At 45.4% G+C, this 24,013-nt stretch overlaps 1 protein-coding gene across 1 annotated transcript in view; it reads left to right on the top strand.

Annotated features, from left to right (window-relative positions):
- Positions 1-1,961: 1,961 nt before the first annotated feature.
- The window catches only part of PLEKHG4 (pleckstrin homology domain containing, family G (with RhoGef domain) member 4), a gene marked incomplete at its 5' end in the record, with an annotated part of 63,170 nt that continues 41,118 nt past the window's right edge, over positions 1,962-24,013 (top strand). The window contains 6 exon segments of the mRNA XM_009585391.1: positions 1,962-2,877; positions 12,336-12,459; positions 13,539-13,632; positions 18,642-18,728; positions 20,452-20,568; positions 23,376-23,474. Of these exon segments, the coding sequence (XP_009583686.1) occupies positions 1,962-2,877; positions 12,336-12,459; positions 13,539-13,632; positions 18,642-18,728; positions 20,452-20,568; positions 23,376-23,474 (1,437 nt within the window).

The raw sequence follows: 24,013 nt of genomic DNA, 5'->3' as shown, positions 1-24,013 counted from the left end.
AGAAAAAAAAAAAAAAGGCTTCACCAAGGAGGCTCTTCAGGCAGGCCTAAGAGATGATCAAGGGAGACGTGTTAAGGTGATGTGACATGGCTTAATAATTTTAAGTAATGGGAACACATCTAGAGAATAAGCTGAGGAGGAGGAATTATTGAATCTGAAGGATGTTTTGGGCTTTCAAGCCTCTGAGTAACTTTGCATCAGGTGCAGTGAGGATAAGAAACCTGTCTGGGCTGAAGGTAAAGCTTGATGAATATAGGAAAGAAATTACTTAATGCCATTACCTGTTGTTTCAAGGTGTGTGAGGATCCAGGAGGTTCCTGCCAGTTCTGTGGTTTCTCTGCTATATGGCAAAATATTTGAACTAAAGTATTTTTTTCTTTCATCTGTCTGGCCTGCAGAATACAGCATTTTTATAAATTGTTTTCTCTGTCAAGACTTCCGTATGACCAGGTAAGGGAAACAAGATAAAATATTTGAAGTCTAGTGCTGCCAATACTAAAATCTTTGGGCTTCCAGATTTCTAATTTAAGCTTTCTAATTTAAGTATTGCATCTGATACAGGTGAATACTATCTAAACCCTTGTCATGACAGAGAAAGATGAAATTAATCATGAAACTGATGGCTTGTGTCATGGCTCAATTTAAATGTTACTTTACCCAAACAGAATCAAGTTCAAAGTAGTGACTTTATTTTTTGAAGTTGTGATAAAGCTGTAAATAATTGAGTCAAGTCAGCTCAGCCATGAAACTTCAGTTCTTTTACTTGATTGGGATTTGTCTGAGACTTGTCCTGAGTGCTGCTACGTTTTGGGAACGAGGAGATCCCTGTATGCTAAGTGTAGTTCCTCACAGCTTGCTGATGGGACTTGCTGCCTTCTTTCTCTGTGATCTTGCTATGCTTTCCTCATTTGCTGCTTCTTTTCTCCTGCTTTGTCTTAGCTGTATCTCCTTCCGATCACTGGTAGGTTGCAGCCATCCCTTGCTGCTGCATCCGTGTAATGCGTTTCCACCTGTCTTGTATAGGCTTTTGATAGCAACAGGTGAGTGATGCTTTTTACCTGGCTCCATGCTCTTCAATTTGATTTAACCAAAATTAGATGGGACATGCTGCATACTCCAGCAGAGCACATCAGGGAATAAAAACAAGTCCTCAGACCGACCTTGGCATTTTATTCTGCCTTCCCTCGTCAGCAAAGCTCTTCATTACCTCCCTGCCAGCAGACCTCAGTCTAAGGACCCAACACTGCTTCACCAGACAAAAGACATTTTGCGGTGCCAGGCTGACTAGCAGCATCCTGAGCAATGAGGTTTCTGCATCTACAACCTCCTTCTGGCAGGTTGGTATCAAGTATGCCTGCTACAACCTAGAGCTCACTGTGGATGCTCTGGAAATGATGCGTAGTATTTGGCCACCTTCTCTGTTAAGGCTGTGGATGGTCTTTAGTTGAGGACAGTGGGTTTTGTCCGTGCGTTGTAAGCAGACTGCTGTCTGTCTGTGTTTCTCTAATGGCACTTGGTTGGGGATGCTGTATGGTCTGAATTTTCACTTTCTTAGTCAGTCCAGTTGTTCCTAATGAATCAGAAATGAGGTAGAGACAGGGTCTCCTGGCTTGAGCACCAGGAGGTGAGAACTCCTGATTTCTGTACCCTGGGGTTCTGGGGCTTAGACCTCTGCCTGTCTGTGCTGACCCAGCTTTAAAACAGGCCTGACGCTTCTGGCAGCCGGTTGGTTCATGTTCAGATCCTGAGATGCTAGTGATTTATGTTGGTAGCTTTTCTTGTTTCTGCTTTTTAAAGACAAGACCTTAGTATGGAAAACTTCCTTACACTAATAACCAAAGACCCTAAATTCAACTGTTCTATTGCTACAGCTCTGAAAGAGAAGCATGGATCTCTCCTGTGCAAAAGCTTGAGCTGAGATCTGTTCCTGATGCTGAAAACGCTTTCTCTTTTCTCCGTAGGTTCAGTACTGTGGCTTGCTGTTTCGCCATGAGGGCTGGCCCCTGTGTATTCACGAGAAGATTGTAGTCCAGCTGGCTTCCGTTGACTGGCGAATCTTGAAGCCTGGTGACTTCTACCTGCAGGTGGTCCCCTATCTCAAGAAGTCTCCACGGATTGTACTGAAATGTTTGGCAAAAGACAAGCATAATGTAGAGGAAGTCGTGATTCCAGAAGTTTCCTATACCTCTATTTTTACTCTGGAATGGTTGAGTACTATCAATGGAGAGCGGATGGGTATAGCACTGGAAAATTGTTTACTAACCACTGATGAGAAAATATTTCGTGTCCCCTGGGATAAAGTGGTTAATCCTGAATTTATAAATAAACCAAAAATAATTGAAAACAATATCATCTCTCCAGAAATAACAGAGGAACCTTCAATTTTGTGCCTCCCCATGGACCATGCTGAGTGCAGTTCACCAGACTTAGGATCTCAGTATCTACAGGAACAAAATCCAAATCGAGACAACCTGGTTGTTAGCAGCACAGCTCCACAGTTGAGTGAAGCTCTTGTCAATGGTGTGTGTACAAGTCCTGTGCTTCAAGAGAACTTGAAAAGTGACCTTGAAGGGGAGTACGTTGAGCTGACAGAAGTTTCACTGCCCAGGTTTGGGCCACAAACAGGCTCTTTAACCCAATCGCTAGCTTTAAATTATCTAACTCAGCCCAGAACACGAGTGAATGCGTCTAAAGGCAAGCACAGGTTTATCGTCATTCAAGACAGTACCTACTCCAAGAACTTAATTCAGTCAGCACTTATGCAGAAGGAGCACTGTCAAACGGACACTCTGAGGACTTCTGCTACAGAAGTTCTCAAAAATGTAATTCCGTTGGAAAGCAACAAAATGATGGCACGTGGAGAACTGTCTCCAGAAGGTCAGCTGATATCAGGTAGTCCTGGAACTATGGGGAATAGCTTTCCTGTGGCCGAGTCTCCTGCCTGCAGTGCAGAAGATTCATCTGCAGAGCAGGAGACCCGCAGTGAACACTCAATTGATTGGCGATATGCACTGTGCAGCTACAGCGATGTGTGTGCTGGTGATGGTGTCAACTGTAAAGCTCAAATGCCTGGTGCTCCTGGAAATGTGGAAGGAAAAAGTGATGGTCCTAGTGGAAATCCTGGTGTTGAAACGGCAGAGCAGAGCCCAGAAACAATTCTAGATGCTGCTGCTGCTCCTGCTAAAGAGGAGGTGATGCTGAGACAGCATGGAGAACCACTGACCAAGGGTCAAAATGAGGTGACACAGATGGATGCCTCTCCTGTGTCTGTCCTGGGACCTTCGGGACCACATTGCACACTGAAGGAGGGTTGTGATGTTTCTTGCCAGAGTGCCAGTGAAAGTGTTGTGCCAGTCCAGGCCACTACATTGCTTATCGTGCCTAAGAGTTCAGATGTAGGTGTGGAGAGAGGCTCTCCTTCAGAGAACGTGGCAGATGTAGGAGCAGTTGGTGCTTGCTGCAGCAATCAGGAAGCAAATCTTAGTTCTCCATTAAATCCTCCAGAACAGAACCAAGGAGAAGTAGATGAATTCGAGCTGGGAAGAAGGGACAGCCCTGAGGAAGTCAAAGAGATTGAACAAATATTGACTGTAAATGAGAATCAGACTAGTCATAGCCACTGTTCTGTCAAAGCTCCTACAGATGGACTCTTGTCAGGTGGTGAAGAGCAAGAGGTCTCTGCATGTCAGCATAAGAAAGCTGAAGAAGCCATACTACTCCAGACTGCTCTGTCAGCAGAGGATGATCAGACGGCAGAACAATTAAATAACAGTGACTCTTTGATGGGCCCTGATGCACAAGCAGAATGCTCAAGTCAATTCAGAACCCAGAGGTCTGGAGAGAGATGTGAGGAACCACAAAGACGGGCAGAAAACCAGGGCCGTAAAAGTGATGAGAACTCTGTGCTGAACCCAGAGCGTGTTGCAGTACAGGACTTGCAGGGAGGGGAGGAGAACCAGGGAAGTTTTTCTGACGGGGAAAAGTCAAAGACTATAGCCTTAAAAACACTGGAATCCATTGAAGAGGAACTGGAGGTTGGACCACTGTCCTTGGGACCCGCTGAGGGGCATACAGAGCCCACCACTCTGCACTCCCACCAAGAGGCAGCTTCTGGGGCATCATCTCCTAAAGGTACAGCAATTGGATGTTTGTGTGTTTCTCTGCTTGAAAACATGGATCGAAAAGAAAGTCCTCAGGAGGTACCGCTGACAAGTGTGTCTGCTGGGAGGCTTTGGGGTAGTAGCACAAACAGCAGGAAAGTGATTAAGTTGTCATTTTTGTACCTTGAAATTAGCTTTCTCTTCACAGGTGGGTTTATTGTAGGTATTTTGTTTAATAGTTCTTTGCAAATTTACATCGGTACAGAACAAAGTTCCTGTGTAAGAGACTTAATTTCAGTTAATCTGATTGCTGGTGACCTCCACCCGTTACATTCATCATGTGCATATTATGGATGCATGCAATAGGAATGCGTGAGAAGAGAATGTCTATCTGTACAAGTCTTTCCTAGTTGAAAATTGGCTTTAGGAAGATAGTTGTGGCAAGAGGAAGCAGCAGTGGATGCCACAGTAAAATACCAGCTGTGTAACATGACCTGAAGATCAACAAATATGTGTGCTGGTGACTGATTTAAGCAGCAAACTGCAGAGCTGAGGGATTCCCTGCTCTTCCCTCGCTTCCCCTCAAGCGTGCTTTCTTGGGCTTGGTTATGGTTCAGGTAGGAGCTGTTTAACTTGAGTGGGAGAGTCCAGAGAAATTAAGCATCTAACTTCAGCTCAAACAATATGTTCAAGCAGGTGTTGCCCAGCCTTCTTGATGCCTGGGTTCCTGTGCTTGAAGGAATTGAACAGGCAGTCCAGGTCTCTCTGCCTTTTGCACCAGACTGTAGGCAGGCAGTGTGTAACCGCGTGGACACGATGTTGGCTTTGCCTACCTCTGCTGAGTCTGGAAAGCTGTAGCTAGATATGCAGATCACATCGAGAAGTGTGTGTGGCGGGGGCGGGTGAAACATGCCGTTCCAGTTCAACAGCTCTCATTCCCTGAGACCCCTGGCTAGGAAAATTACCTGGCTTGACATATTAGAGTGAGGACTCTTGAAAGGGTCGGAGGTACAGACCCACACTGCTAGAGCATGTCTGACCCTGTGGAGGAACAGATCGAGAGCTGGTCATCTTGGGACAGGCTGCCAGTATAATGCTTGCACCGGTCCTAAACTGTGTGGATAAGAGCCTACATCACCGCTGCAGCACTACTCCATTTGGCTGCAAACACAGCTACTTTCTCAAGTGTCCAAAGTCACATTTTTACCTGATGCCTTAGTGTGACCTCCTAATGGAGCTAAAGTGTCCATGGATTAAAATGAAATTTCATTGACACCTGCACCAAAATATTTTAATTCCATAATTAGGCAACTCCACGGTTGCCAGGCATTTCTGATACTTTTGGAGTGACAAGCATTTCTCTTCTGTGAAATGGAGGGGTCAGCTCAAAAGGTTCTATTTCTGAAGTGTGCATGTCTCTGAGCATCTACCACTGTGAGCAGGAAAAAGAGGTCACCTTCTGCCTATCTGTAGCTCTTGGGGGATGTATGCCAATAAATAACCATTATACCAGGGTGACCATTCCTCTGACCAAGCTGAACCTGGCTTGACTTCATGTTTGCACAGGACCGGACCTCAGAAAACCTAGGCTGCATTGTGTGCTGGGTGTACACTTTCCTCATGACTCTAGCGGCTGCTTTTTTGGTGTTCCCATCTCTTCTGTCTAAAATTAGCCAGGTCCAGCTCGTGTATGAGATAAGTGTGATGTTCTTGCTGCTCCACAGGACGACTCTTGGCCGCTGCTGCGGATTTCAGCAATGACAGACCCCTCTGGGGTATGTGTGGAGTTCGGTTTTAATGAAAGACAATTTAAATGTTTCTGGGGATTTGGCTGAACTAAGTGACATGTTCATGGCCCAATTCTGATGATGTTAAACTTTGGCATTGCAGTTTAAAAAAAACCCCACCTGTTATCTCAGAGTTTGTAAAGGAAAAGAAACAACCTAAATCGCTAGAAAACTCCCTAAACCAACGAATTAAACTCTTTAAGGCATAGGACAGCTCAAATATCTGTTAATGCTGGGAGTATTTCTTAAACACTATAGCTGGAACTGTAATAAGCTTAATCCATTCAATTACATTTGATTGCTTTGAGATCCAAACAAGCCATCCCCTTATCTAGCCCCATTAAACCCTCAGAGATACAATAATAAGATAATTCAGAGATAAAATTACAAAGTGAAGCAAATGTCCTACTCTCAGTCCTACAAATGGACCTTTCTCTCCCAGCCAGTCACTCTGTAGGCAAGTTGAATTCTCTGTAACTGTCTCTTGTTGGGGTCATTTTGCTACTATGATTGGAAACTGTGGGTATCTTGCCTAAACTATAAATAACAGCAAAGCATAAGCTTTACTGGGCCAATTCAGATCTACAGTTCACACCTTGATAGTAGTGGGCAGACACACAATTTGCTCTATGTGAGGTGGAGGAGCTTTCTTGTTATGGCAAACACTGTAGATTATATCAAAATATACATTCAGAACTGGGGCATCTGAGTTGCTGTGTCTGCAGATTTTTGCTTGTCCCTTAACTCTCTCCCCTTCCTCCCACTCCCAGTCACAAACGGAGCTTATTTTCTACACAAATATGATCTAACTTAGAAAGATTTTGAGTCAAATATGAGCTTTTTTGAGTTGGTGGCTTAAAATTTACACTGGTTTCATTCACAGAAAATCTGACTGCTGTTTTTTCCCTAATGACTAACTTTAAGTGAAAGTGAATTTTGAAACTTTGCAGCTCTGGGAAGAATTCTTATATTTTGGGGGTGGAAAATATCTTGATACTTAAGAAATTGGCTGAAAAGCCACACTGGGGCATATTCAGCAGCACCTGTTAGGGCGTTCCGTTCCTGTTCCCTGTTACTGCGTGATGTTAGCATAGATGATACTGGTGCTGGGGCAGTTTGCAGGAAAAATGCTAATGTCTCTTTGAAATGCACACAAGCAAATCCTCTTCTACCGCTTCCTTAACCTCGGGGAAAGGTGGAACCTGCAAACACGGCAAATTCAGATGTCCCAGTTCTCAATTTGCTTTTTGATGTAATCCTCCGCATTCTACAATTTCCGCTTTAGTAAGTGCCTCCACCCCAGATTGCAAATAACAAACAGTGTGCTCGGGCCTGTTCGGAGAGAGGTGGGGTCTGCAGATCTGAGCCCCAGAAGCTTAGGGAAGAGGTTTGTTTGGGCAAGATGTATGTAGTCTGAAGACTGCACAACTCCAGTGAAGTTTCTCTGGGGCTGAAAAGCCCCAGTACCAGGACCATGTCTGGTGGGCTGAGCAAAATGCTTCTCTCTTCTAGCTTTTGGGAGCCGCTACCTCATTCCTAAGAGATATCCAAGGCAGGGCTGCCATGTACATTTATGTCTTTCTCTTGCCCTGGTATGGTACCTTCAATATAGCTATGTTCCCTTTCTTGTCTTCTTTAAATGCCACCTTTTGGTCCTCTTTGCAGGCTTTCTTCATTTAACATGGATTGCTTTGCTACAAACTGTATGGTTCTGCTTATTGCCAGGCCTTACAGCTCCTTGAGAAGATGATTCTATGTTCTCCTAGAAAGTCTATCAGCCCTTAATGTGACACCGTTGGGCCATGACTTACATGACGCTGATCTTCAAGATACCCCATCTACGGGAGATCAGTGCCCCTCTAAAATGCTGCTTCAGGAAGATGTAGCAGCATTGTCCAAAGTGAATGACCTCTTGCGTCACTGGAAAGTGGAGGCGGAGGTAGTACTAGGAACAGAACTGAGCTCTGACGTGTCCCAGAACTGTGCAGAGCCCTGAAGCCATCGCAGCAGCTTACGTGGTCAAATGCAGCAGATGCCAAGCTGGGTCCCAGGGATGCTCCCTCAAGAGGGGTGTTACCAAAGAGTAATGAGCAGCTGCTCCATCACGGCCTCGATGGTGCAGAGCTCTGGAGCCCCTCCTAGTTTCCCCCCACTGTCGGATAATTTTGCGCAGTGAGCCATGCTGCTCAGGGCACTTCTCTCGCCCACTTTAGCAATTTTGAAAGCAGTTTGGGCTGAGCCTCAACCTGTAAGTCTCCTTCACTGCTAAAACTTGTATTGAAAGCCACTTCAAGGACTGCTTTGTTCCTGGTCCTGCTCTTTAATGAAGTATTGGAATCTGTTAGTAAATAAACTGAGTCAAGTGTCAGCATTGTTGATGCAGCAGGAAGGTAGGATGGTTGAAGTCAATTTTAAATAGCAATTAAAACGTCTGACTTCATAGCAAGCAAATAAATACTCCACTCTTTTATTTTCCTAGAGAGGTTGATTTTTTTGTTGGTAGATATTGAAGGATCAGGATTTGCAGCGAAGTATAGCCTTTTCTTTAGTGTACTTTTCTGCCACACAGTGGGATAGCCTAGCTGTGTACTTAGGATGCTAAAGACGTATTGTTGAAGACATATTGTTGGCTTCTAATTCTTATAATGTTGGGAAATGGGGAATAATACTTCTTACACAGTAGGTATATTTTTTTTTCTTCTCTCCAGCTACTTTTACATGAAAATTGAAACTTGATAAAACTAGCGTTAGTTTCCGTGTAGTAGCTAAGATATTTAATTTTAGAATTAACTGATCCTGATAACTTGTACTTTAGAGCTGAGGTGTCAGGCAAAGGAAGCATTTTCTCCAGTTCTCAAACAGAGCTGATTGGTGTAATCATCCTGTTCTTCAGGGTTTTAAAAGAGGTTTCTGACTTTCACATTAACTGTTAATTAAAAAAGTCTGGACAAGCAGAACAAGGTCTCTTTGGCTAATTTCCAGCTGATTTGTCAGCCTCAAGTTGACTTCATATTTTCAGGAACTAATCTGAAAGTGGTGTTGGGGGAGTAATTGTGCTCTGATGAAGCAGCTCTCCCTGTCAGGAGCTGGTTTATCACTTCAGCCTGCTCAAGCTGCTGGAGCTTAGCCAGGGACTTGCACCGCGCCAGACTTTCAGGCTGTGAGCAGACATGTACTGCTTGATACGTTACCTTTAAAAATGAGCTTGACTACAGTAATCCTGATCTGAATTGAGTTTTTGTAACTTGCAAACTTCACAATAAATTGGTTTATTTTTTTAGAATTACAGTAGTATTAACGTTATAACCAGTTTTGGAACATGCATGCTACTGGCATGAGGACTGGAGGAGCTGCAGAGTGCTGGGGCTGGGGGCACGTCCCTCCCCAGTCTGGGACTTACCTGGGACCTTCTGGGTGGAGCTCTGCTCTAGCTTCTTACTGCTGCTTGTCTTACAGGGATGGTGTCAGAAGGGGCAGAGACGAGAAAAGAAGCATCTGGCGCAGATGTGTTAAAACCAGTGAGTAAAGTCAGTGCCCTTGAGGAAACCTCAACAGCTATTACGCCCCCGACACCCCCAGCTTCTGGGACTGCCTGGGGTGGTCGGTCTGCACCTACCATAGTCAAGGATGTGAACCCAGAAGTGCTCAGGAGCGGAGTTGCCTGCCTGCCTGGTGAGTAGCTGAGCCAGAATGTGTCTGGGAAGCGTGGCTTGTAGGAGGGCAAGGGAGATGAGCCTTTGTTTGCAGCGCTGCAGACTGGTGTCAATTCCATTTCTTTCACTCCAAGCCTCTCCAGAAGCAACACTTCTTGAATCCTCCGAAGTTTCTGGATGGGAAGGACGGGAAGTAGAACTTCCCTCTCATGAAAGTAATGTTAACTTGCTCCCAGGAGTCTCAAAGTGTTAACCAAGCGCGTGTGAGTCAGAAACGCCAAATCTGTGGGCTCATACCAGTAATTCAAAAAGAGAAGAGTGAGGGTGCAGCTAATGATGGTCTGGTGGGCCTGACATCAGACCTGGTCAAAACAATAGGAACTTGATTCACTTGGTAGATAATTAAAGGATAGGAGTGTAGAAGATGCTGTTTGACAGTGCTCTTGTAAAACCAGTTTTATTCTTGGTAATTAGAAGTTTGGTTGATTAAATGTAACTGCCCAGGTATAATAGATTTTTAGAAAACATTTGATTTCATGACACATAGTGTTGAAAGGAATATCCCAATGAAGTGTGGATGAGCAACGTGTGGGATGAACGATAGCGTAGCTAAATAGCAGATGACAAAACTAGCTATCAAGGGAGGACTTCCCAGAATTGTTCTGCTGAGATCGGTTGTAGGTCAAATGTTATTCAATGTTTGCATCTGATATGGCAGCAAGTATCAAATTGCTGCAGATAAAACTTCTGCATGGGACAAATATTGGCAGAGTGGTAAACAAAGCTGAGGCTGTTGGACAGAGCAGCCAGGATCGCTTGGTGTGCAGGGCCCACACAAGAGGTCTTTGTGTTTAACCAAATATGAACTAAAGCAGAGGAAGCGAGATCTACCTCTCCAGTGTGAAACAGCCATTTGGCAGTGTCTGCGTAAGCAGCCCCTGTGGGCTTTGCTTCCTTCCACAGCCAGTGAGAGGGTTGTCCAGTGTGGGGCAGGAAGATAGCTACATTGGATCTGCTCAGGAGCCATGTATGAGCTGCAAATTGGCCAGAGAGCAGAGAAGAGGTCAGGTGGTGCAGTGTGGAGAAATTGGGAAGGAGAGCAGAAAGGCAGCACGCTCAGTGCTGGGGCTGCAAGACCAATTTTGATGTCAGATATGTAAAGGAGAGGGGCTGACTAGCCAGATTAAGAAAGTGATTTTTACCTCTGTGTACTTGTTGGTGATGCTTCGCAAATAGTTTGGGCTGTTTTGATGCCTTTGTTCTAAAAGGAAATGTTGAATATTGGAGGCGGTGCAGAAATGGGTGGCAGCCCTTTCTTGTAACTGAATTGGGTGTCTTATGGCAAGAGACTGAAAGGGAGGGAGAAAGCCCTGCTTCTAAATGATGCCCATCTGTGCCTGTGGCCCTCACTCAAGTCACGTCCTAGTGACAAATTGAGATCACACTAGGGCAGTTTTCTGTGCTTGGAGCTGTCCGTCTCTATCTGTTTTACCTGTCAACTCACATGCTTGCCCCTGGGATGGGGAGGGAGGTGGGCCACGACAGTATCTCCTGCGGTAGCAATAAAGTTCAGAAGAGACAGACATAGCTTTCTCTAAGCCTCTGGTTTTGTCTTGTGCTTGGGATCTTTTTTCCCCTCTCATACAATTTGTATGACAGGAAATGGCTCCTGTTCTTGTGAATTGCTTTTCACACAATAGAGGTGTAGTCCCTACTGTTCTCCAAATCACTTACCTTCCTGGTGACCTGCATGAGTGCAGAGCGCTGGTCGCTTGAGCAGGCTCTCACTCCACAGACACTGCCTACTTTTGAGTGGCAGCTCTGGGTCTCCGGAGTGGTGTGTGCGCCTGCCCTTTACCTCTCCTTTGCATCTGGAGAAGAGGCTGGACATAATTCCAGAAATGGCACTGTTATGTCCTTTCCTTCATAGTTCTTGGTGCATGTTGTGGCTAAAGCCCAAAGCCAGACTGTCATTTAGTTTTGGGAGCTTATAGAGCAGGCTCCGTTCCTGTGATAAGCTGTGTCTTTGAGCTTTGGGAAAGTGGGGGGCAGAGAACTGTTGTCATGGGTAACTGAAGCAGAGGGGTTCCTCCTTCCTCAACATATCACAACTCAGCTGTGTTGCCCATACTGTGCCTTATCTGTTCCCTAGGCACTGAGCCAGCCCTGAAACTAATGAAAGCCTGGCACCGACTCTGCCCTTGTCAGAGCTGCAGGCAGGCCAGAGTGTGCTCCTGGGCTGTCCGCTCTGCAGCCTCTGAGGAGGAGCTCCAGGCTCCTGCTCCAGGGCTTTGCTCCCAGGAGGAGATGTCTGGTTAAGTGGTAGGCTCAGCCTGCAGTGTGTGTGCTCAGGCTCATTAGGTAGCGCATTCTGCAAACCTGTCTGCGTTGTCTCGTCTGACAGCAATGTGAATATTGTAACGTAAGTGGAGGTGAGATTATTTATCTTGAGTTTGAGATTCTTGCTTTTCTCACAAGGTTGGGTTATCATTAGCCAACTTCAGCCATATTTTATGAAGAATGTGTGTTTGGGTAGAAGAGAGCAGTCCAAATTTAACTACCATGAGAGAAAGACAAGCAGAGCTCAGCTACTTCACTCTGGGGCAGCATTTGGGTACCTTGGAAGTGTGTTTATAGCCTACCGCAACCTGCAACATACACTATATTGAGTTCTGTGGAGCATTTCCAGGAAGGTGATGGGGTGGTAGTAGGGGAATATGAGGCATACGCACCTGGAACCAGGCTCTGTTGACTTCCTTGTGTGACTTGTTTCCCCCCCCCGCCTCTTTTCACAGGTACCAGAGATAAATCAGGACGTGCAGTGGCCATAATAACAACAAGGAACACAGCCTGGTTAAACCCCCACTGCAATACCACTGAGCTTGTACGCCTTCTTCTGTACTTGCATAGCATCCCAAGGTTTGTGACACTCTTGGCCTGACAGGGTGGACAGCTGCTGCCGTGGCCGCTTTGCCTTTCGCGGGGTGGAAGCTGAGGCAGTGAGTGGAACAGGTTGACTTTATTGGCCTAGGAACCTGGTCCAGACAGTCCTGAAATTGTACAGATGGGGATCTCCTGCTAGGGTGAACTGGCTCGTGTTCAGTAAGCACTTTGGCTATTCTGTATGTGCCTTGTGCACGTGGTGTGATAGAATTAGGTATGTACTGAATGTTTTCATGCATTGCCATGAATCCAAGCCATTCTTGCTATCCTTCATTAGCTCAGAAAATGGGATTTGGGAGCTATGATGGGGCAGTCATGCAGCAGATCTATGATACAGTGTTATGACATGATATTTTAGGGCCAGGCTTTCAAGCTGAGAGGGAGGGGGGATCTGCAAGGGTTGAGAAAATCTGCCTTGAAGTCTGGCTGACAATTGGTTTTGGAGTCTGCAGGCTGGAGTTTGCTGCAGCTACTCTTCCTTTCACTATGACAGACTCTCCCCCCAGCTCATCTTAGGCTCTACTGAGACTTTATTTCACTTGTAGATGATTAAACTAATAAGAGGTAAAGCTAATTCTCTATTAGTGATTTTTTTTTTTGAAGTCTTTAAACCATTGGTAAAGGGAGCAAGCTTAACCCATGAGAAAGCTGATTCTTGGCAAGATAGATATTGGGTCTGATCCAGAATAGCTGTTCTTGTGAAGCAGTGTGGCTAAGGCCAAGCTTGTCCCTGAACGCAATTAGGAAGACTGGTTTTCCTGTGTGGATTACCCGGAGTCGGTATCAGCACCTTTGCCATCAGTGAGATGTATCCAATTCCTAATTGGAGACATGGGAAGTTCAGATGGAAATAGCAAAGGTAAAAACTGAGCAATCCAGGTGGTGGTTTCCATGTATATATTTTAGGTTAGGAGAAGGTGGCCAGTTAGTTCCCTGTCCTTACAGAGCCATAATGTACTGGTTTTTTCACTCTGTCGTGACTACGGGTTCTGTTTCCATAGTCTTGTTGATTTTCATTGATGACAAATGTGACCTCTTCTTCTTTGTCCTTGCAGACCAGAATGTCAGGCTTTGGGTCTAACTGTTCTTGTGGATGCTCGTCGCTGTTCACCAGTTCCTGCTCTCTTCAAGGCATTCAGCATATTGCAGGTGAGCCTTGAGCTTGGGCAAAGGAAAGTCTTGGTTGCATGTTACATCTCCATCTGCTGCTTATGTCTCCCTCTGCCACCTGGTTTTCAGTTGGCTTTGGGAGGTGGGGTTATGCACCCAGCCCCATCCAGGAGGATGACCTGGACTTGCCAGACTGCAGACAAAGCAGAACACCTAAGCAAGTCTGAGTTAGGGGAGAAGACCCCTCCCCACCCTTCCAAATTTGCTTCTGTCTCTGTGCTGAGAACAGCCTGTACCCAAGTTTAAATGCTGTCATGAATTACCATGCTTGGAGATGTCCCGTGCGTGGAGAGGCTGTGTGAAGTATGCAGGGATTTTTGCCCCCCACGGAGAAGGGAGGAAGAGAGGCCTCTGCCTGCTGTGGAGGAAAGGGAAGGACACTGCTTGTCATGCCAGGTAGAAGAGCACATGCAGCTGTTGATGTGGCTGTTGGTGAATGATTGGAATCAGACATGCTGTAACTCTATATTGCTTCAGGTCAAAGGCTTTCATATCAGTCACTTGGAAAGCAAGTGGGTTATGTTGCCCCCGCTCCCAAATAGAAGCTATCTGCTGCTGTTAGAAAGCCAAGGAGATGCTGGGTTGTAGCTATGACTAATCTTGTTTAAGCAGGTGTTCCTTTTAAATCAGAGCTTAGGTCTCCTAGGATTCAAACTCTGCAAACTGGAACAGGGCAATGTTTTAATGAGACTGGTGTCTCTGTGGTTTGTGTACTTCAGTGCCACATCTGAGAGTTGGGGCTGAGTCAGAGGTCTGTCCTCCTGCTGCCTGGGCTGGGTGGAGCTGGGAGCTCTATCAGTGTGCTCGTTCTCCGTGGTGAGGGAGTAATCTGGTGCCCTGCTCAGTTCTGCAGAGGTAACAAGCAAGTTATCTTCTCTTTTATGCTGTGCCCACATGGCAGTGGGCTTGCTAAAGCTTTTGAGCATTTCGTTGCCCATGGTTGTGTGGTTGTGTCTTAGTGGGATGATTTGGAAATCGGCAACATGTTGAGACACAATGTGCTTTTTGGGTCTCCAGTCTCATATAAACATGATAGGAATAAAGCCATTCTAACCTTAAGTTTCCTACCCTCTGAAAAGAGGAGTTGGGGGGGGAAGCTTTTTGCAGTGCCTCTGTAATATCCTGCTGTGATGGCTGTTTGGCTCTGAGCACCTTGTTATCAGGGTGGTGCAACAGTTAGTTAACAGGGATTAATGTGCTGCAAGACAGATTGCTGGAGCTGAGTGCGTGCTCCAGGTAACAGTGACTGACAGAGGCTGATTACTCTGCTTGTGGTTTTTCGGTCCTTACTCTGACTGTTCTGCAGACTCCGTAAACAAGACCTGTTCAGCTAGTTCATCATCTGGTTACGGCACAGGAATAATCCCCTGGCTCTTCTGAGCCTTTTGGAGATCCTTAGCATTTACCTCTGCGATCTCATGGCAGTACTCTCATCCACTCTGAAACAAGGATAGAGAAATACAGAAAGCTGACTGTAACTACAGTGACGCAAGCTAGGCTTTCTAGAGCGCAGCAAGGTTTGCTGGCCAGTGGATACAGAAGCACAGACTGTATGTTGTGCCTGTAAGGTCACAAAACAGATCATCTCCTTGGGGTCCTTTCTGAAATCCCTGATGCATCTCCCGGTGTCTCTTATCTCTGGCAGACTGTCTCTGGAACTCATTTCTCTGCTATTCTACTCTCCACTTCAACAGGAAGTTACATGGCTTTTGTGAAGCCTACTATGACAGTGTGTGTGGAATCTGTTAAATGTTGAGATCCAGTGTTCCTTGTTCAATTTTGAAGGGACATTTTCCTCTTGAGCAGTGAGGAGCACTGCTTCACTGTGGATAAGCACAGATCGGATGCCCTAATGCAGAGTCCCTTCCTGCTGCAGTGCTCAGATCTGTTAACCCTAGAGAACCTCCCTGGGGAGGGAAGACTTTGATCCCACAAGTTTCTGGGTCAAGATCTGAGGAAATACTTGCTCCACTTTTCTATCTTTCCAGAATAAATGTGTGAATGGACTTTTTAAGTGCTAATAGACAACTTTTGGTGCTTGCAAGCAGCTTTCCATACAGCACTGGGAGACTGTCAGTTGCTCTGTCTAGAGTCACCTAGTAAACTGGTGAAAGCTTCTCACCCTCTCTGCCTTCAGGGTGGGGGAGTTGTGTTCTGCAAGACTTTCCTTCCCCTTCCTTTTTAGAATATGGGTGGCTGGGAAATCCTTCTGTTCCAGACAGCACTGGGAGCAGGGGCAGAATAAAGCACTACAGCAGAGCTAACTCAGGAAGGAGCAAGGAGGAACACTGGCAGCTCTGTACGGAGGTGAAGGGAAATGTGCAGTGCGTACATGCTGCAAGAATAGATCATGCATGTTCCTGTGGGAACCTGCATAGTGATGCTTTGGAGCAAGGATTTTTGCAGAGGTAAATGCTGCTGTGATGTTTGTTCAGAGGTTGTCACCAGTAAGCTCTGTGCTGGGGAGCCTGTTCAGAGGAACTTTGCTGCTCAATAGTACTGGGCTGATCCCTTGGTCATGGAGCAGGCAGGGCATGGACAGTGGAATGTGTGCACTCGCCTTCAGTGAACAGATACCTGTGGGGTTTCCCTCTGCCCGAGTCTTTATAGAGTGAGATTCTTTTGAATTTCGCATATCAGTGCGAATGCTTAATCCTGTAATCTGCTGCATCTGTGTGTTGGATTGCGAAGGGAAGAGTCTGTTTATGAAGACAGAGATACAGTAGCAGTTCAAAGCAGAAAACTTCTGTGCAAACCTTTCTGTTCAAGGGGTATATTTACATGCCCTGTTACTGCAGAAGTACAGAGGACCTTGGTCTGACGTTAAAGACCAGGGACCTCCTACTACTCCATTAGAAGTGGTCACTTTGAGATTGAACGTGGTATTTGGAGACTATCCCATCTGCACAGGCATCACTGGCAGCCTGTGCTTCAAACTGTGCCAATGATGTTAAGTCTGGCCATGGGCTTCCATTTGGGTCAGTAAGCCAGAAGACTGACTGAAACTTCAGTCTGAGAAAGGTGGAAGAAAGTACCTAATTCTCTTTTTAAAGATTATAATAAAGGGAGGGGTATTTACCTGTTGATGCCCCTCTATTCTACACTGTCCACACTGTGCCTGTTCTGGGAGGTGAGGGAGTTTGCTTGCATGTGTTGGACTCTGTTTCTTTGCTTCCAGGTAGCTGGTTTTCTTAGCAAAGGTGGCAAGAGATTGTGTGGAAAGCTGCAGGAAAGCTTCCTCAGGTAGCATCCTGCTGCTTCCAGCTCTGCCTATCTCCCGAGGCGCTCCTGTAAACTGTTCTAGTCCATTTGGATTGCTCCATCAGTGCTGGATGAGACTGGCTTATTTTCAGCTGTTTAAAGAAAAAAATATGGTGAAAAATACATGATTTCTTTGGAAATATGACTACTTCTTGGATTTGGAAAACCCTGAACTTCTCTCTCGACAGCTTTATTTGTGAATGGTTTTTCAGGCTATTTTCAGCAGTAACAAACAAGCAAATGAGTGTTTTGGCTGTTGTTGTAACCTCGTGTTACACCATCACTACCTTTATCCGTCACTCAGATTGCCCGTCTCATGACTGTTGGAGTAGAAGAGGCATTGTGAAAGAATAAATTTATTTAGTGCCATGAACTGTCTTGAAACTGTGGCTAGTCTTCATCCTTCAGTACTTTCTGGCAGACTACTTCAGAGCTGCTGATACAGCTGTAATACCTACCCATTGTCTCTTCTGATGAGCTTTAGTATTTACCTAATACAGCCTAATTATGCAATAAATTCTTTTTGGCTTTTTGATCAGTGTTCAAATAATAGTGAAAGTGTGAATAATTTACTTTGGAGAAAGGGATTTGAGAAGACTGAGAAACCTCTCACTGTTTTGGGAAGTGTTTCAGTTGGGATTTTTTCCTGCCAGTTCAAAAGGATCCTGTTTTAGGACTAGTTGAGAGAAAGGTCTTTTCCTCTGCTCTGGAATATCTGCTACTGCTTTCACTTGCAGAATTGGGTCTCCTTCTGTTGGCATTGTTTCTTAACTGCTGTACTGCGCCCAGAGTCAGGTTAGGCGGCTCAGTCTCAGCTGATGCACTTGCCTCTGTACTCTGGATCTGCCGCTCATGTCGGATATTTAACCTTAAACACTGCTGGAGCTATTTATTTAAACAGGGTTCCCTTGCTGTCGTGGCCTGCTGCATAGCAGGTTCCTTGCAGCTCGGAAAGGATTTGTTGCTTGACAGTTTCCAAGATATTTGCAGAGACAAAGACCATCTAGGAGACATCTAGGTGGGATGGCTCTTATTTAACCACGTGGAATGACAGCTCAAATGGCTGCTCTCCTTGCTATCCAGATCCAGGCATCATGTATTTAGCGGGCCCTGTCTCCATGATCTGGATCTTTCTACTGCGTCTCCCTCTTCTGCTGTCCTCTCTGTCCCTGTTTCTCACTTCCCTGCAGAGTGCTTCTATAATTGGAGAGCTGCTCCTGGATCACAGAGTTTGAACTACAGCTGCCAGACATCCATTGTATTTGGAATTTCTGTCAGTTTAACAGTAGCAACAGGATGCAAGTCCTTGATTGTGAGTTGGCAGTAAGTAAAGACAAGACGATGTTTTTGGCACTGTGGGGAAAAAAACTTCCTTGCAGTTAGAAGTGACCAGGAAAGTTATCAAGAAAAATCTTAGTTCTTTTTTTTCCACCTGACACATTTCCCTGTGTAGAAGATAGAGGTTTTTTTTTTTAGTACAGCCAAGACCTGACCTCTTTCATTGCCTCCTCAAATACTGCAGGACTAGTTGATCTGAAGCAAACTACCTTAAGGACATAGCCTTGGTGCTCTGTAGAATGGCCTTTCCTATACCTGGTGACTGCCTTCCAGGCTTCGTAAATGCCGTTGAAGGATAAATTGCAATCTCTTGTGCAAACCTGGTATGGTACGTTCTCCTTAGCATCCCAGGCAGATAGGTAATGGATTTGCGCTCTGTTCTGTTGTAGGACATGGATCCTCATTGTATTCATGGAGTACTGCTTCTGGTTGAAAGAGATCTGACTTTTCGGATGGAGAAGCCACCAGCAGGACAGGTAATGGAACGATTCATCCAGGGGTTGCTGGGGAGCTCTTGATATCCTCTATTTAACTCTCCGAACAATGAGTTCTCTGTCCACTGGTGTATGTTTATTCTCACATGAAATCTCTGTAGTTGTTCTCTGTATTTTATGGTTGTGGTCTCTTATGGGTGTGGTATTTATAGGGTTGTAAAGTTTATGCAAGCTGAACATATCTCTGTCATGCTGTGTTTATTGCCAAGTCCATCGGTAACATTTGCGCCGTAATTATGTCAGTCTGCTGGGGCCCTCAAGACACAGGGGGTTTGTTGGGAACATGGATAGCTGTATGGAGGAGACCTGCACAATTAACAGTAATAGAGATGCTTTTCATGTTCCTCTGTTAACAAGGGGGGGAAGTCCTTGGTCAGGAAGAGATCACATTAGGCTAAATCCTGAACTCCATCCTTTGAAGGTACTCGTTGCCTTCCTGGATTTTGCATGTCTCATGTTTCCTCTCCTCATAGCTGCTGCTGTCAGTGGCTAAGACTTCTGCAAGAGGGGGAAGAGGAGATGTGTATGTGTGTGAGGTTCCCTTTGCAGCTGAAATGTCTGGGAAGACTAACAGGAGGTGCTAATGGAGGAGGGAAAATCATCACAACATCACTGAACACCCCCACTGCCTAGGTATTCTATTGCTGCCTATGCATCTGCCTAGGTATTCTGTGGCTGTATAAGACGTGGGCTTTCAGCCACTCTTTGTCTGTGGTGAATGAATAGAGCATGAGACTGTTTTAGTCATCTCTCTGCTGTAAGACTGCTACTGTTGTTTGCTCTGTGTGTGGTGTGCTGCGCTGAAAGGCTAAAGAATAACAAATGCTATTAGTCCATTTCCTCATTGCCCCCATGTGGAGGAATTTGAAGTGAGAAAGGGGGCTGTAGGCATGCGCATGCAGGGAGAGCTACAGAAGACATTAAACACATTGAACAAATCCAAAGTGCGTAGGAGGGAACAGAGCAAAGGCTAATAAAGACACGGGCATGCGGGAGGAATTGGAAGCATCATCACTATTTTGTAAGGAGGTGGAAACTTCACAGTGTGTGTGGGTTAAATGTCTGCACCTGAGTTCCTGGTGTCTGGGCTGGCTTCCATGTACCTGCAGGAGCACTTGTCTCTTTCTCTGGTGAGTATAAAAATGCTCTAAGGTCCTACAGACTCACAGGAGGCAAGTTATCTGTGTCAAGATCCAGGAAACACTTGGAGCAAATAGCTGCTGTGATGAGTGGAGAGTTGAGGGTAGGGCAGAGGCTGCTCTGTTAGACTGTTTTTCCAGGAAGTGAGATGGGGAAGCTGGGGGCTGGATTTAACCTCTCAGACTCTCCAAACAAATGCAAATCGCAGCACAACATGGGAACATATGAGGGAGTTGCTCTGCTTATACTAGGAGGTACTGGCTCTGGAGAAGGCTTGCTGCTGCCAGACTTCCATCACAGATGTTCTGCTTGGTGAAACAGCGTGTTGTGGCCTGCATTCCCTCAAGGTTCGCCCACTAAGCTGTACAGCAAGCTGCTCTAAGATTGAATTGATTTTTTTTTTTCCTTCATACTGTAGTTATATTGCAGATATATGCTGTGTGCCTTGTTTCTATGCAAGATAGATAAAGAAATAAAGGATGCTGTCTTTCGTTAACCTTCCACTCCTCCTCCAGTACTCACACCCTAATGCAAATGTGCTTTTCTTTCTTCTATTCCTGTGCAGTTTGAACTTCTCACTTCCATGAAATCCCTCCATAAGCACATAGACAGCTCACAGTTGCCTCTAGAACTGGATGGGACCTTCCCTTATTGCCACCGGGACTGGTTAAGCTTCCGCATGGTGAGTAGGATGTCTTGTGTTCTTTGGTATCTGAGAGAAGAAATGGCATGGTAACAGAGTTGAAGCAAGAGGAGCTTGTCAACAGCTGAACCTACAAGCATTGAAAGACAATGGTTCTTGTAATAGCTATGTATGCAAATGAATCTCTGTTACCAAAGGAATACTAATACTGTCTTCATAAAATGGATGCACACTGCGACCTATTGGCATGACTGCAGGAACGAAAATTTTAGTTTTTAACTCATCTGCTTGAACTGCATTAGTTCAGATTTGACCATATTTTGAAGGGAAGGAAGAAACAGAATCCTGTTTTGTTGTGACAGACAGTGGCACTTCTCTTTGGTTATACTCTGAGGCTTAAGGGCAGACACTTCTTGTGCTAATCACAGGAGAAGGTGTTAATATCATGTTGCCTTTGAACTAACAATCAAGAACTCGAGCATAATAAAAATAGTTAGATCTTGTCAGTTTTGGAGCCGGTTCCCCAGACCGGGCTAAGAGCTCCTCAGTAAAAACTGCAATCCTGGCAAGAGTTGGAAGTTCCTGATAATCAGTTCAGATCCTTCTAGGAACATCTTTTTCCTCCTTTAGGTATAAATCACTTACTTAGCAAAGTTGTTATGAAATTTGAACTCTTTAGAAAGCATCTAAACTAAAAATACAGTGAAATTTCAGCCCAGGGGAGCATTGTATTCCTGTTTGAGAGCTGGCCACGTGAGGCGAGGAAACAAAAGGAACAAACACGCAGATTCCATTCAGTGAGTCTTAGGACCAAGATAACAGTAGGAGGCAGTACCAGCAATCCGTTCCTTCTCCCTGTTGTTTGGCTGCTTTGAGTATGCCTCCGTACTGTGATCCTGTTTGACCTTTGCGCTCTTCTCCAGAAGGCTTGTGGATCGAGAGAGATCTACAATGAACTGTACCCAGGTGCGGATTAGAGCCAGCCCAAGATGTTGGGAGGCTGTGGAAATGTTTGAGCTGACCCAGGTTAAGCCTCAGAGATAGAAGGGCTGAAACTGCAGCACCCAGCCACAGTTTATAAAGAAGGTAGCCCAGGCAAAGGGTGTGCAGGCACCGATGAGTGCTGCAGCCACCAATGCAGCGCACACTGATGATCTGTGGCAGGACTGCAGGTGTTGCTGGCCATGCAGCAGGGTATGTTCAGACTGCCAGAAGTCTGCAAAAGTAGCATCTGTGGCACCGATACCCAGCGCTGTGTACACTTATGCTGTGGAGGGAGCATAAGTCCTGTGGATCATGTGCTTGTTGAATCTTTAAAAGCTGTACTGAGAGATACTTGGCATGCTGAGACTAGACAGGATTAAATCTCTGTAAATCTGCACACAAATTGGCTATCTTCACATTGAGTTTGATTGCTCATCCTGGTGGATGACAGAACCATCCCCTCTGCTTCCAAAAGATTCAGTGGTCTTTTGGTTCTGACCTCACTGCTCAGAGTGCAGCATTTGAAGCAGGTTAAGATATCATTGATAATACCACTCGTGCTGGTGGCAAGCTTCAGCAGTTAGGCTTAGCACGTGCCAAATTTTATCTTTTCCAACTTATTTTAGAACCTATTTTTTAAACTTGCATCTAAAAGTACTAGTATGAACCCGTGCTGATGAGTAGAGGTACAGAAGCCTAATCTTGGTGCTTAGGATTGAATTTGAGAATTTGAGGTTTATTTGGCAGTGAGGAAGCAGAGAAGGTTTGCAAGAGGTTATGGATTAGTTTGCTGGACAGAGTTGAGAAAAGCTTGAGAGCTGAGGTGCTCTGTGCAGAAGGAGTTGAGAAAAGCTTGAGAGCTGAGGTGCTCTGTCTGTGCTCCTTCTTGAAGGAAGGAGCATGATATCAGACTACTTGTTTGTGTCTTGCATCTTAACATGCAAAATGTTACCAAAGGAAGTTAGTGGAGGAATCAATCTGTATGGGTTGCCTATTTATACAATGTACTGTGTGTGATAATGACCCATATGCTTAACCCCTTTAGATCTGCAGCTATGTGGCAAACAGCATTTATTTCCTGTCTCAATGATCTCACCTGCATCCTGCCTGCTAATCTGTCACTGCTGGGGCTGTTCCAGCACTCCAGGGAGGAGGGAGTTCAATTCAGTAAAGATTCAAACAGCTGCTTTTTTTATGTTGTTTTGTTTTGAGTGCGGTTGTTTTGGAATAGCTGTTTCTCCCTTCTCTGATTGCAGTGGCTAGAGGGTGGCATCTGACAGGCTGACTTCTCTAAAAAGTACTGTCTCATGAACCCCTGTGAAATGTTTGGGGGTTTTCTTGGTGTGTCCTCCTGAAGAGAAAGGATTTCAGATTTGTCAGTAGTTTAAGGTGCTCAATTGTGGAAGCTTTCCAGTTTCCTAATCTTTAATTTACACTACTTTTAATATGAAGAGAAAGTATTTGAAGCAGAGAAATTCCAAATACTCGTTCTGTGTTTTGTTCCTCCAAAATTCATGCATAGTGATTCATCTTAGTGGGAAGTTACCAGAAATACTCATAGTAGAAGAATGTGGGACATAAGTGGACTGATTTTATTTTCTGTAAAGCATGACCCATACAAGCCACGAGTGTGCAAATTTATCAGGTCTGCATAGAGGCCTTGGTATGGCGTGATGCATCTGAAGCCTCTGATGGGCTTCTCTTTGCTGAGATAGCCTCACTGAATGGTATAATTGAACCCTTGGGTTAATGTGTTTGATCCTTTCTTGATTTCTGTGCTTTTAACCTTCTGCAAGCTGAAAAGACAGCTTTCCTATCAGCTGTGAGACAATAATCTCTGCCATGGTCCTTTCTTCTTGTAGAAGCTGGAACATTTGCTACAAGGATGTCAAGGTGCTTGTGCCTTCCTCCAGGGAGCTATTCATAAAGTGGAACCTGGAAAACTACCAGAAAGAGCTGAGGTAAGCATGTCCCTCACCTCATATCAGAGGTGGGCCTGAGACAGAAGAGAGAAGGAGGCTGGACAGCTGCAGAAAAGCTGTAGCTTTGAATTTGCAAGCTGTAGTAGCATGGTATTTGGAGTGCTGTGTGTCACTGCGGAGCTGTCAGGACAGCGGGACTAGTGGAAGCTAATCCAAATGAAGTGGTAGAGGCTCCACTGGGTGTAGAAGCTGGTTCTCTGATCCCTCGGTGTCACCCAGGAGATCTCCTTTCCAGCTGTGCTTGTTGCTGATGGGCATTTGCTCCAGCGTTGGAGTGCATTCTTAGCAGCTCCACAGCTCTGTAGCTGGTACTAGCTTTGGTGTCTCTAGTACTGAGCAGCTGCCTCGGGCTGTGCCACACCAGATTGGCTTGAATGGCCTGGAATAAAGTTAGGTGACAACACAGATAGTGTTCACCAGGCCAAGGCTGTGCTGTGGTTCCAGCTTTGCTGCCTCCAGAACAGAAGTCTGGAAGTGGGCAAGAAGAGGAGAGTACAAAGACCGAGCCTGTGTTGTTG

Source organism: Fulmarus glacialis, unplaced genomic scaffold (assembly GCF_000690835.1).
Source record: "Fulmarus glacialis isolate BGI_N327 unplaced genomic scaffold, ASM69083v1 scaffold3969, whole genome shotgun sequence".
NCBI lineage: Eukaryota > Metazoa > Chordata > Aves > Procellariiformes > Procellariidae > Fulmarus > Fulmarus glacialis.
Note: the sequence above shows the minus strand (reverse complement) of the source record. Positions and strands in the feature narration are given on the sequence as shown.